This window comes from Mesoplodon bidens, assembly GCF_964165515.1.
Source record: "Mesoplodon bidens genome assembly, chromosome: 13".
NCBI classification, from domain to species: Eukaryota; Metazoa; Chordata; class Mammalia; order Artiodactyla; family Ziphiidae; genus Mesoplodon; species Mesoplodon bidens.
Window position 1 is genome coordinate 15186026 of NC_138169.1, and position 14248 is coordinate 15200273.

The following is a 14248-nucleotide window of genomic DNA, read 5'->3' on the forward strand; positions in this document are numbered from 1 at the left end:
CAGGAGGAAAGCCAGTGTGGTTGGATTAGCCTCCGTCTCCCCGTTTGTGAGGCTGGAGGATGGGACGAGGCAGCCTTGACCAAAGCTTTTGCTTTGTGTACATTCCAGGAGTGGGAGGTTTGGATGATGGGTCCTGTTGCCCAGCCTCCCCCCGCTGCAGAAACCACCTGTCGTCGACGGAGGGGTGGGTTTGTCTCTAGGTGTCCTTTTGTCTGTGGGGCAGCAGGGGGCTCACTACCTGCCTGTAGCTCTTCCCTACCAGCCAAGGGTCCCTAAAGACAAAGCTGATGTCTGGCCCACCGTTGCCTCCCCTAAGCACCTTGCACACAGATCCCTTTGGCCAATTATTAATAGACAAGACAGACCACACAAACTTCGAGTGAGCAAAGCACAAGTTCAGGGACAAACTGCCCACTTAGAGTCCAGCTTGGCTCATTCCCACCTGTGGGGCCTTGGACAAGTCACTTCACCCCCGTCGTAGGTAATGACTGGGGGTGACCTTGGAGAAATCACATAACTTCTTTGAGCCTCAGTTTTCTCCATCTATAAAATGGGAATAGCAGTGCCTAGGTCATAAGGCTGTTGTAAGATCATGTATAGCCGATTTTTTTTTTTTTTTTTTTTGCGGCACACGGGCCTCTCACTGTTGTGGCCTCTCCCGTTGCGGAGCACAGGCTCCGGACGCGCAGGCTCATGACCATGGCTCACGGGCCCAGCCGCTTCATGGCATGTGGGATCTTCCTGGACCAGGGCACGAACGCATGTCCCCTGCATCGGCAGGCGGACTCTCAACCACTGTGCCACCAGGGAAGCCCGTAGCCAATATTTAACACACCATGGGGCACATGGCACTGAGAAGGACGGAGGGGATAATGGATATTACGTGTGTGTGTGTGTGTGTGTGTGTGTGTGTGTGTTAGAAAATTGGTGGTGGTATATGGGAAAGGCTTTTTGATGCCAAGAGATTTAGCCCTTTTTTCTTACTCCAGAAGGAACAGAAAGAAGCCTGTAGTTTATTCTTATCACAAAACCACCCCTTTATCTCGTTGTTCATACCACACTGTTATGGCAGCTGGTTTTTTTTTTTCCCCCTCAGCAGTGCCTTGAGTGCAGGTGTAGAGAAGTCAGGCCAACAGACTTCCCCACGTGACTCAGCACTTCTGCTGGGACTCTGGTTCCTCCAGCGGATCCAAATAGAGTGATAAGGACTTGTGTCCAGGGAGCAGGGGGCCCTAGGCTCCTTGGGGTGGGCCTGACCCCTACTTGGTGTCAGCGTGCGGGCTAGAAGGTTAGGCCGACCTCCCAGCCTGCCCATTAAACCCCCAAACCCAGGCATCAGCACAGCTGCACAATCATCATGTTCGGCATCTCTGGAGGCCTCTCTCTGTCTCCCCCTCACTTCCTCGTCCCCACCGCACCCCACCCCATCCCATCACTTCAGTCAAGGAGGAGAGGGAGGATGGTTCATCCCTTTCAGTAGCAGAACCAACCCCACCCCAGCCCCGCCACCGAGCAGCTGCCGTCCAGGGCTGTGGCAGGTCCAGTCAGAGGGCGCCAGGGGAGGGGATCCCCTCACGCACGCAAGACACACACACACACGTATTGTGTCTGCGATCAGGCCTGTGTGCCAACGTGATTTGCATGCCTGGACTTGTTTACGAGGCCCAGGCATAATTGGCTTGCCTCGCTCCACACCTTGGTGCGCCCTCCCCACCTCCTCCTCCTCTTCCCCCTCCCACCCCCACTGCACCTCGAAAGAAATTAAAAACGTGACAACAAACTCCAGTTGTCAAACACCCACGGATCCCCACCAGTCACGTGCTCCTGGCCCGGTGGAGCGGGGCGGGGCTGCGGCGTGGAGGAGTAATTGGTGAACCCGAGGTGAATGAAATAATTGGAAAAGTGAGGTGTGAGTTTGTTACTGAAGTGTGAGCATAGTGGGGGAGGGAAGGAGGGCCATGTTTAAAAGCCCCGTATGTCCTCTTTATTCACAGCTTCTGATACAGTAATTGCTATTTTGTGGTTTCTATTATCTACACAGTGGGGAGCATCCGTGTCTCCTTCCCAAGTGGTAGAGTCTGGGCTGGCAGGGGTGGGGGGGGGAGGTGTTGGTTCCTGGGTGCCATGTCATCTTCCTCCCTCTCCGGTCCCTGGCAGCCCTGCCCAGCCATGCCCAGGCCTCTTCTCCCAGGAGACACGCAGAACTTCCTGCAAAAGCCGCTCTTAAAAATGGCTCCGTGGGCTTCCCTGGTGGCGCAGTGGATGAGAGTCCGCCTGCAGATGCAGGGGACACGGGTTCATGCCCCGGTCCAGGAAGATCCCACATGCCACGGAGCGGCTGGGCCCGTGAGCCATGGCCGCTGAGCCTGCGCGTCCGGAGCCTGTGCTCCGCAAAGGGAGAGGCCACAACAGTGAGAGGCCCGCGTACCACCAAAAAAAAAAAAAAAGAAAAAAAAATGGCTCCGTGGGCTTTTCTGTCAGATGAGAACTTTAATAATGGCTGGTATTTATATACCGCTTATCTCCAAGGAGCTAAAGGTACTTCATCGATTCCCCTGCCCCAACCTTTTTTTTTCTTTTTAATTCTCTTTTGATATCTCTCTGAGATCATTAGTATCGGCTTTATTTTCTCCCACACAGTAGTTACACAAGCAACGGAAGCCGTCCTTCCTGAGCCGGGAGGGAAAGCTCACCTGAGTTTCGAGTCCCGGGCCGTGGGGCTTGGGCAGGTCACTTGGCCTCTTCAGCCCTTGGTTTTCTCATCTGTAAAAATAGGAGGCAGTGACTCTTACCCCACAATTGTTGTACCTAGAAACGGTATATTTAAAAGGCCTAGCACGCCACAGGCACTCTGTCATTGGTCACTGGGGTGACAGCCACAGTGACGGTCTTAAAGCTCCAGCCATTCATTCCAGGGCTTCACGGGAATCGGGAAGTTCTTTCTAAGGTCTAACCCTAATCTTCAGCTGCTCTGGAAGCCCTCGCTCTCTCGTGTCTGGAGGAATGGTGGGATTTTTTAAGCTCCTAGGGTCTTGGGACACAGCATTTCCTTGGCCATGCAGATGTCTGTCTGGACACCCCAGATGGGCAGTGACCTCCCCCACGGCCCCCCAACTCCCTGGTCCCCACCCTCACTCCCTCGTGGATCAAGGATGCCCCTCCATCCTGGCTTTTCCCTGCCAAGCCCCCAAATGCCACTTCTCCAGGCCACGTAAGCATGGCTCCTCAGCTTCTCTCATCAGCTTTTTTTCTCCACCTTTTAATTATTTTCCTCGCCTTTCTCCGGACCCTCAGCTGCTTACCATGCATAGAGCGTCCACAGCTTGCAGCGTGCTGCAGAGAGGGAGGAATTAACCTCACCAGTCTCTCCCTCTCTCGGTCTCTCATGCGTACACATACCGGTGAGGTCCCCAGAAATGAGCCACGGCTAAGAAGAACTGGGCAGCATCAAGGGACGGCATCTGCCCCTGTGGGCAGAGGCAGGGGGTTTGCACCCAGTGCAGGCAGGAGGGACCGGGTCTGAGTCGGCCTCCCTTGCCCTGGGATCTCGGGCAAGTCACTGGACCCCTCGGAGCCTGCACAGCGCAATCCTCTCCATCCCCGTACACGGCCTGCCTTCTTCAGGCCAGACAGGGCCAAGCCTCAGAATGAAAGCCCCGCTCCAGAAAGTGGCTGGTCCCCTCCAGATAACTGAAGCGGGTGAAACATCCTTCAGCGCAGAGAGAGCTCCTCCAGCTTCGGATCAGACACTCCCAGGTTCACACTCTGGCCCTGCCACCTACTCGCAAGAACCGCTACCTCCCTGAGCCTCAGTTTCCTCATCTGAAAATGGGGGCAGTGAGACCAATAATACTTAACACTTGTGCTCTTCGTATGTACCCCGTGGCCTGGTTCGTGGAATCCTCATCACCACCCTCTGAGCGTAGGTGTGATATCCCAATGGTGTCCCCCTTCCAGGGCTGCTGTTTCTTCGTTCCGGAACTACCTCCAGGCGTCCACTCTAAGCCAGGCCTGGGGCACCTTGCTGCAGATCCCGTGATGGGCAAGATAGATGTGGTTTCCACTCTCGCAGAGCTGACTTCCAGCCCCAGGGGAAGGCAGAGCGTTACCCAGGCGTCCACACCACAGCGCCCTGAAGCACGGTGGGCCCTGACTGCGGGGGGGACATGCATCCCCACCCAGAGCAGATCAGCCAAGGCTGCTCACGGAAGCCGAGGCCTGAGAGCCTGGAGGCTGGGGCAGGGGTGGAGAGTCAGGCGGAGAGACCGGCACACCCCATAGGTTGTCTGTGGCCGTGTCTGTCCAGCACCCAGCATGACCCAGACACACAGCGGGTGCTCGGCAAGGCCTCCCTGTGCCCTTCAGCCTCCTCAGACCAGGTCTGAATCCGTCAGATACACTGTCCCCACAGTCCCCGTGACTCTCTGAAGAACTTGGTGCCAAAGCGCCATTTATGTTTACCCAAAGGAGGCTGCAAGAAAATACATGCGTCCCCTGCCCTCCGTGTCCAAGGCCAGCCTTGACAGAGGCTGCGGGGCTTCGCTGGAAAAAGAGGCAGCGTGTCTGTCGTGGGGCGTGTCGGCCTTTAGGTGGCAGAACAAAGCAGGGTTTGTGAGCAGGACTCGGTTGGGTTCTCCCACCTCACCTTCGTGCTTGTCCCCACCTGCCCAGCCTCTGGGCCGCTCCAGGTGGGCCACGAGCCTCAGCCGGGGGCTGGGATGACTGACGGGCCTCCACTGCCCATCCTCTGCAGCCCCTCCCCTCCCGGGAGGCTGGCCGTGGTGCCGGCAGCCCGGTTTCCGAGGCTTGCTCAGAGAGGCGCCAGGAGCGGGAGCGGAGCTGCCGGGGAGAGTGCCGAGGAGACGTGCAGATTCATTTTGAGGCTTCATAATGCCGCATTTACACACCGCCCTGCCTCCAGAAATTGGGCTGGCAGATGCCTGGTCATGCTGGCAGGGCTGCGGGTTAACTCCACAGATTTAGCTTAGATCATTTCACGAGAGCTTACGGCCTTTACCGTGCCTTTTGCCCAATCGGTCTCTGGCCCCGAGGCATCCTGCACCATCGTGTGTAGGTGCATGTGCCCGGGTGCCCGCAAGTGTGCGTAGATTTTCAAATAAAGTAATACCTCTTTTCAGATGCCGCGCACATTAAATATTTATCGGCAGCAATTCGTGCGTATATGTTTGATAAATGGACCTGAGGGTGGGCTGGGGGCAGGGGCGTGAGACAGGAAAGCAAGGGAGGCCCGATCCTTTTGTCCGGGAATTTCTCAAAGGTTTATCCAGGGGGAGAGGGGGCACTGGGGAGATGGTTGGAGGCCGTGTTTACCTGTTTGATCCCTGTTGGGTGGGGGGGAACACCTGACTTTTCTCCTCCAAAGTCAGCTTTGCCTGACTTTGGCTTAGCAGATATCAAAACCCTGAGGCAGGAGGAGTGGGGTTTAGAGGGCGTGGCTGTGTGGCATTCAAGCGCCAAGCGCTGAAGAACCATCCCAGGTCCCAGATCTGGGAGAAGGGACTCACCCTGCTTACTCAGTCAGATTCGTGGGGGTCCGTGGGGAGTCTGTGCTAACCCCGAGTCCGGGGCCCTGGCCTGGCCAGTGCCTCCCCAGCCCAGCCATGCGTGCACGGGGCTGCATCCGCCTTGCTGAATATTCATTCACCCCACCCCCTCACCCCCGGGAGGACCGGTGTGCCTGCCCGCCCGAAAGAGAGGAACGGAGAATCCTCCGTCCCCAGAGGAACGGCATCCCCAGTCTGATGGTTCCCTCCCTGCCGGCGTGATGGCCAGGCCCGGAGGGAGAAGGCCACCCACGCCCCCCAGGACACGTGCTGGCCAGTGGGGAGCTGACACTGACATGAGTGTTCGTGCACGTGGCTGTGCACACATACCCCCCATGTGCATCTGCGGGCACTCCTCTCTTCTAACTGGAAAGGGTTAGCGGGTGAGAATCGGTCCTGCCTTCCCCCGCCCCCTTTGCAGGCCTCGATTCTGAAACTCCTGTGTTTTTATTCCCAGCACCTTCGGGGAGCTGAAGACAGTCCGCCTGCCGAAGAAGATGACGGGGATGGGCACGCACAGAGGGTTCGGCTTCGTCGACTTCCTCACCAAGCAGGACGCGAAGGTGAGACCAGGGCCCGTCCCTCCCGGCCTCTCCTTTCTGGGTCCTTTGTGGGAGAAACAGCACGGTCTCTTCACAGACATGGGCGCGTCCCCCGCTCCCCGTTCAGGTTTTCTCTCCCCTCCTCTCTCAGCCCTGCTAATTTGCACAGCGTCCTTCTAAGAAAAGACCACGGGCCTTATGTTTGGAGGAAGGGGCAGTTCTGTGTCCCGGGCCGCTCCAGGTCAGACAGAAAGCGTGGGAGATGCTGTGCAGAGTGGAGGGGAACCGGGGGACAGCGCTCGGAGGGGAGGCCGCCAGGCACCCCAGTGGGAACCCGCGGGGACAGCTCTTTCCCCTCTCCTTCCTGCTGGTGCCTGGGGCTTCTGTTCTGTGCTGATTTCAGGTATGCTCAGGCCAGGCAAGCGCTGCCGTGTGTAAGCACGTGTACGGAATTCCTTGGAGACAGAACCACTGTTTATTTTTGAAGCAAGGCAGCCCCTCCCGGTGTGGGCTTGGTGCAGTAGGTCCTGGGTCCTCGTCCTCCGCGGCAGCAGACAAGGGGCAGAGGCTGTGTGACTGGGGTTCTGGCTGCGTCCGTGGTTGCTGCTCTCACAGTCCCAGGTCAGGATCCTGGGGGGAGGGGGCCATGGCGCTGTCTTCGTGGGCTCCCTCCGAGAGCCTGTGCCACAGGCAGCCTTCCCCCGTCCTGGCCTGTCTTCCCTTGAGGGTGCAGGAAAGCAAGGGGCACGTGTCACCAATGGCTGGGATCCCCTCCGCCTCTGAGGAGGCATCTTCAGAAAAGCAGAGTATTTGTTGGAATCATACCCTTGGCCTGCAGCAAATGGGCGTTGCCAGAGGCCCTGTGGGTGGAGCTGAAGGTGTCATCTCAGGGACACAGCTGTGGCCTTTGTGGGCCCTGGGAACACGCACAGGCAGAGAGGGTGCCCCAGGACTTCAGCAGGCCTGCCAGCCACCTTTGTCTCAGCGTCTTGAACTCAAGTGCATGCTTTGTTGACACGTGGCCATGTTTGTCCAGACATCTGCGCCTCTTTCTTCTCGGCTGGCAGTCTTCCCCTCGCCTCCTGTCATGACAGGAGGGACCGCAACCCCTGCGTGCAGCCGGCCCACGGCCTTGATGCTCACCAGCAAGGCAGGCACCTGCGGGGTGCCCCCCCACTGGCTGAGAGAGAAGCCAGGGAACAGCCGTCCAGAGCACTGCACTTACTGCTGGCTGCTTGGCTTTCCCAGCCCTGCCCCGTGCCTCAGTCTCCTCATCTGTAAAATGGGAATGATGACAGGTCCCACGCCCACAGTGTGAAGGCAGATGGTGACATGGGTCCTGGCACACGGTGCTCGAGATGAGTGAGCTATTTCCTCCTCGTTCCCACCAGCCCAGGTCCCTTCAGAGCCCCCAGCCCTCCATCTGTGGACAGAGAAGAGAGGGGTGCAGGCAGTGCTTTCTCCACTGCGTCCGTCTAGCCCTGAGCTTCTGTGAGTGTGTAGGGCCATTGTCATCTGTTTTATGTCAGGGTTCCTGTGTGAGACTGCAATTAGGGGATAAATGGCGGGGGATTCACTCCCTGCCCCAAGAAACATCTCTCATTAAGGGCCAGTGCAAGGGCTAACTGTTAGAGCACAGGCTCTGCAGCCAGAATCCTAGCACTTACCTGCTATGTGACCTTGGGCAGGTGACTTACTTTCTACGTGCCTCAGTTTCCCCCCTTACAAAACGGTAATAGAATTTCCCTCACCGAATCGTTGTGAGGCTGGGATGAGATGGAACGGGATCTGGCCTCCGTGAGCTCCGTCTGTTAGCTGTGACGAGGAGGATGGTGATGGTGGTGATCTAAGAAGAAGGGAAGGAGCAGAGAGAAAAGTTGTCCACGCCCCTCCAACTAGAAGCTTCTTCCACGCGGCAGCCTCCCTCCAGAGCTTGAAGTCAGAATTAACGTGGCTCTCGGGACCCAGAGGGCTGGACCAGGCATGGACTGCCAGCCTTGAAATTCCACGCTCCCATCACCAGGATGCAGTCAGTATAGCTTTGGTTCCCTGGGGTCACTGGAACAGGGCGTGGCGGGGGAGATTCTCAGGTAGCCGGACAGTGCCAGTGCCCGCTTGGCTAGCGCCTGGCACCGGAGGCCAGGCTGCAAATGTTCTTTGCAGAGCCTAGCACAGCCTTCTGCTGACTGGTGGAGGTGGCTCCTCCCCGCCGTCCCTTCCATCCCGGGCTCCAGGAAGAGAAAGGGCAGCCGAGGACAGCGAGGGCTCGACCCACACCCCCTCCAGGACTGGCTCTTGCGGCCCCTCACCTCCGACAGGCGGCAGCCTGGCTCCGGAGCTGTCCCGGCCCTGCCATCCCCGCCTCTCACCGCACCAGGACGGGCCCTTCGTGCCGCCGCTGAGCGAGCTGGTCTCCCATGAAGTCTGAGCCCACCGGGAGCGCACCTCTCCTGCAAAGATCCCTTTGCTCTTTTTGCTTCCCGGAGAAGCTACCGTGACTTTTCCTTCTCCTTCTCCCTGTCTGTCTGAAGAACTTTATTGTCCCCCGAGTGGAACATTTAGCGCTCTCCACTGAGCCATAGAGCCGGGCGCGCTGCATGTTGGTGAATAGAATTCTGAATATTGTAAATATCTGGTTAGCTCGAGGGCGGGCGTGAGTTTGAACAGGGAAAGCAGTGCTGGAAGGAGACATTGAGTTAGAAACCCCCAGAGACCTTTTTTTCATTTCGAAAGAAGGAACTCGTGGGAATCCCAGGGCTGGTAGGGGAACCTCCAGGACCCCCAGTTCCTCAGGACAAGCGCCGCCCACCCCCAGCGGTTCTCCCTTTGAAGCGCTTCAGGAAAGAAGACCTGCTTTAGAAATCCTTCCCGGGGCTTGACTGAACCCTGACCACTCGGCTCCCTCACCGAGGGCTTCACCCCCGTTTCCTGCCATGGGGCGTCCTCCAGGAAGATAGTGGTCAGTAAGTCTTGTGGCATCAGCGGCGCTGGAACCTGGAGGTGTAAGCCTCCTGTGCCCCGGGGCGCCAGGCGGTCCTCAGAGGGGAGGAGAGGAGACAGGGAGGAAGAGATGAGGGAAATGGACACATGTTAGGGGGAGGAGGCGGGGGGGAACACAGGCTGATTGCAGAGCCTTGGGTCTGGAAAGCAGCGGAGACAGTAGCAGTTTCCAGGCTGGGCTGTGAACCCGGGGATGTGACTCACAGCGCGGTACTCGTTCCTGGGCACCAACCAGTCCACTTTGCCAGCTGGCTGAGGAGAGAATTAGGCACCCTGGTTGGTCCCTGGAGGCATCCGCTCAGCACCCCCATCTCTCTTTGGGCCCCAAGCACGGGTCATCTGCGTCCTCCCCGCCCCCAGGGACCCTGAGTCTTCCGACCTTGCTCCATGACCCCGTGTTCCACCCCGCACATCCTCGGGAACTCCGTCATCCGTCAGGCCCCTCTGGGTCAAGCACACACCCCAAACAGGGAAGAGAATCCTAGCGCAAGGCTCCACGAAGAGCTCAGGGTAACCAGGCAACTGATGACAATAGCCAGAGGCGCCCGTGACCGGCCGCCGGCCGAGCTGGCTTTGTGTGTGACATGTACACCGTACACGCATTGTCTCGTCCCAACCTGCAGCAGCCCCGGACTCAGCTGGAGATTTGCATAACTCCCTCCCCGGTTTCTCCAGGCGCTTGTTAAGCTCCGTGTGTGCAGGGTCCTGGGAACCAATGGGAAGCCGGGACCTGGCTCTGTTGCTGAGATGCTAAGCCAGGGGTGGGACCTGGCCGTCAGCCCCTGTCATGGGCTCCGTGAGCTGGCATGTTCTCCCAACCTAGGGCGTTTCATCAGCCCCCGATGTCCCAGGCATGAATGGCAGTCCCTCTGAAAGGGCTGCTGTTATTATTATCTAAACCTCCAAGTGTGATGAGCCCACATTTCTCAAAGAACCTTCTCCCACGTGCTGGAGGGAAGCAGGGACAAAGGTCGATGAGGGCAGACAGGAAGTCCCAGATGCTGTGGTCTTCCCCGGTGGCCTGGGTCTGCACTTGTGTGTAGGGATGTTTGTAGTGTCTTAGGTGCCACGTGGTTCTCTGGGCCCTGATGATGTTTCTGGAAGCGCAGCCTCTTGGCATCAGTAAAAAGCCATCAACTTCTAAAAGCCCGTCTTTGGCAGGGGCGGCGCTGGGCATTTGTACCATCAGCGGTAGGAAGCCATTTGACAGATGGGTAAACTGAGGTTCGAAGGGATGGCGCCACTTGCCAGAGCTGGGAAACCCCACGTGTCGATCTGATCCCAAAGTCCACGGATTAGCACTTCCTCCCTTCATTCACGTATTCACTTAAACTGAGTGCCAGCTGCGGCCAAACCGTGCACCAGCCGCCTCCTCATTACACCACCCCTCTCACCTCTCACCCATCCCCAGCAACTCACCAATTAGACATTTTGGAGGAAGGCCAAGAGGTTGGCCCTTAAAACATCTCTTGGGAACAAGCCCAGGATGAAATCAGCTCCTCTGGGGCCCCCAGAGGAGGAGTGGGCATTCCTTTAGGGGCCTCCGGAGCCGCACACTGTCTCCTGCCAGGTGACCTGGGCTTCCCACCCAGCTGTGCCCGTGCCCATTGGCCAACAGGCCACCAGTAGTCACTGGGATTCCATTTAGAAGCCACCACCTCCTCTGTCTTTACTTGGACTGGCTGGTCACGGAGGAAGAAGGGAAAGAAGGCAAAGAGCAGACTTGCAGCCCGGAAACCAGAACATTCTCCCCCCCCCCATGAATGTGCCTTTAATTTCTCCCTTCCCCGAGCCCACCGAGCCTTTGTACTTTTGCAGTTGCAGCTGTTTTTATTTGCCGCCGCTGCTGTTGTTTTAAAAGGTCTGTTTTCACATGGAATGTTATCCAATTAGCAGAGCAATGTGTTGGCTTAAATAAACACTTGGGGGGAGCCGGCAGTAGGGAGATGGGATGGCGGTCGGCGTTGGCAGGCAGCGCTCTTCTCACTGGTAAACAACCGCAGCTTTAACTGGGGAGTCGTGCCAGTTAACGGCTCCGTTCTCGCTTCTTACTTTTGTATGGTGCCGGGGGAGAGGGGGGCGTGGACACAGCCCCAGGCCCACCCCAGTTGGGGTAATGCTGAGAGTTTCGTAGGGGGGTCCCATCAGGCCTCTCCGCACCCATGGCCTTCGCCTTGCAGATTCCGCTGAAACAAGACCAGTGGTGGGAAGAGGTGACGATGAGCAAGACAGAGCTTCTTAAGGCAGGGACAGCCGCCTCCTCGCTGGGTGCCCAGCCGCGGTGCAGGCGCCATAAACGGCGATCGCCATCAGACTAGCGACGGACGGCGTGCACTCTCCACACACAGACACACACACACGTTTGCTTATCTGAGTGCAAGGAGGGCATAGAGTACAGCCTCCCCGGGGGCCCCGAGGGTGTGCAGCCAGGGTCTGAAGGGGGCACGGCCCCATGGAAATGAAGACTCCGTGGGCTGTGTTCTCCCTAGACAGCCCATGTTCTAGAAAGGCAGGGCGGCACAGTGGTTAGCAGCATGGCCCGTGGAGTCAGAGCCGCCTCCTTCCGTCTGCGTGAACATGGGCAAGGGGCTTCATGTCCCTACACCCCAGGCTGCTCAGGCCCACAACCGGAAATGATCTGCGCTTTGAGGCAGCCATGAAGATTAAGTGGAAAGCTGCGTGCCAAGCCCTCACCACAGGCCGCGGCACAGGGCACCAAAGGAGCAGAGGCAGGGGAGTGTCCCGGGCCCCACGGGGCAGAGGCGCTCTGCTTTGAAGCCAAGGTATCAGTTGCTTTTTGTCTCCTGAAATGTTAACTGGACACAAATGCAGGAATTCGGGCGCTATCCCCACTTGTCTGTGTTAGGGGTGTGCACTCGTGCTTGTGTTTTAATTGCAGGTTTTGCCTACTTCCTATCGTCAGGGCCCAGGGGTAAAGGGAAACGTGTTTGAATCCTGAGCCTTGCATTTCAAGGCATGGATTCGGGCTCAGCCAACACATTTATGGGCTGAGAACCCGGGATCAGGACAAGCCACCTTCCTCAGGCTAGCAGATGTGCCTCCCTCATCTCTGGGGTATGAGCAGCCCCGCAATGTGCCCATCTGCTGGCTGCATCCCTCTCTCCCTCCGTGTGCCCTGAGGCCTGCCCAGCCCCTGTGGGGTCAGAGTGGGAGGCCACAGAGCTCCACTGCTCTGAGAAGGCCTCAGGTTCAGATGTCCTCGTTTCAGGTTTATTCAGCGATCAGGACCAGTTCCCCAGGAAAAGGTAACCAGCCCAGCTGAGCTGGACAGCCTTCCTCCTTCCCAGCAGCACTAAGTAATCAGCATTTTAAAACTTAACTACTGGGAATTCCCTGGCGGTCCAGTGGTTAGATCTCCACGCTTTCACTACCAAGGGCCCGGGTTCAATCCCTGGTCAGGGAACTAAGATCCCACAAGACGTGCAGTGCGGCCAAAAAAATAAATACAAAAACTAAACTACCAAGGGCAACATCACAGGTCCCGGGAATCAGGCCCTGCCTGCCTGCCGGGCGCTGGGTTAAATGAATAGTCATTATCTTATGTATTCTCAGCACCAAGAAGGTTGAAGCACCACCACTTTGTAGTTGAGAAAGTGAATACTCAAAAGTGTCTCGCCAGATCAAAGCCAGAAAGCACTAGACTATGCTTTGCGACCCCCTGTGGAGCCCAAGGCCATTACTGGGCCCCACGGCCTCTTTGCCTTGTCACTTCTGGCCCTTGGCTACCTGGGTTGGCCCTCTTTTCCTAGTGGTTCTTTACTCTCTCCCCGAGGTCAGAGGTGGTACGTCACCTTCCTGTCCCCTAGTTTAGTCCCCTCATTTTGGCCCATAGTAGGTCCTCCAGGGATGTTGAGTTGAATTGGATTGAGCTGAGTGGATGGATGAGTGCAAGGAAAAGACATCTATTCATCTGAAAGCTTTTAGACACCACAGCCCAGAAAACCAGTCCCTGGGTGTTTCTCTTAGAAACTTGCCCTCAGCTCCACGGCATCGTAAGTCGGAGGGGCCCAAGGTGCTGAGTGGAGGCCCACAGTTGAAGTTACCGGTATTGTGCAAAGAGCCCCACTTTTTCTGAGGACCAGCTCTTCCCCAGTGTAGGCCAGAGGTGGCTGGAAGGTTTGCTGGGAGCTCACAGGAGTCTGGGAGCATTGGTACAGGGACAAAAGTGATCCCCCCCTCAGAGCACAGCATGCTGTCCACAGGGAGACGATACAAAACATCCCAGGGCAGCAGACTGTCCTCCCAGAAATCATAGGCCTCTGTCTTTCAACCCCCTCGGCAAAGAAGGAGCCGAGCCCCCAGCAGGCCCAGCTGGGCCAGTGCTCCCTTTCCCTGGGCTTGGCTGCTGTGCTCTGAGCCACGTGGTCGTTCTTGGCCACGCTTCCTCCAGGATTCAGGGGCACAGATGGTTTAGGACAGGTTGGCATCGTCCGTGTTCAGGTGGATTTGGCATCTCCCGAGAGATGCAGCCCTCCCACTCGGCAAGAGACAGCAGAGGGGCTGAGAGATGCCCTGGACATCTCAGGACAGGAGGCCTGGCCTCAGCCCGGCCCGGGAGCCATGGCCCTTGGGACGGGAGTCCTGCCAAGGGCATCAAATGGGCTTTTGTTGCCAGGAGGCAGAAGCCCGTCTTCCAGGGAGAGCCGCAGAAAGGTCAGGCCCGGCACTGAGCTGGCAGCCTTCCGGTGCCTTCCCTGTTCTGGAAGGGTGGCTGCCAGGCCTGGTCACAGTCTAGCTGGCTCTCGGTGCCCACAGTTGGTGGCTTAGGTCAGAGGAGATGAAAGAGGTGTGTTTCCAAGACAGCTGAGGCAGAGAACCGGGTGATGGGGCAGCTCCAGACTCCGGCTAGACCTGCTCAGAGCAGCCCTTGTCAGGCCTCACGTTGTCTAAGACCTGCTCTCTGAAGGGGGCAGTCCATCTGCCGCGGGTCAAGGCAGAGGGACTTCAGGCGACCATCTGTGTCAGCAAACAGAACCTAACCCCAGATGGTTCAAGTGAAGAGCGATTCATGGAGGGGCAAAAAGGGCTTGGGGGGGCTCGCCAGGGATGTGACCCACCCCCACCAGGGCCAGTGGCAGTGGGAGCTGTCGCCCCCTTAGGCTAAGGGACCTTGAAGGGACA

The 14248-nt window shown here is 57.7% G+C and overlaps 1 protein-coding gene across 3 annotated transcripts in view; it reads left to right on the forward strand.

The window, feature by feature from the left end:
- RBM19 (RNA binding motif protein 19) overlaps nt 1–14248 on the forward strand; it is a 140413-nt gene that overhangs the window by 85224 nt on the left and 40941 nt on the right. For all 3 annotated transcript variants that reach the window (XM_081252675.1, XM_081252673.1, XM_081252674.1), the window contains exon 22: nt 6022–6127. In XM_081252675.1, coding sequence (XP_081108801.1) covers nt 6022–6127 — 106 coding nt within the window. The remainder of the gene's footprint in view (nt 1–6021; nt 6128–14248) is intronic.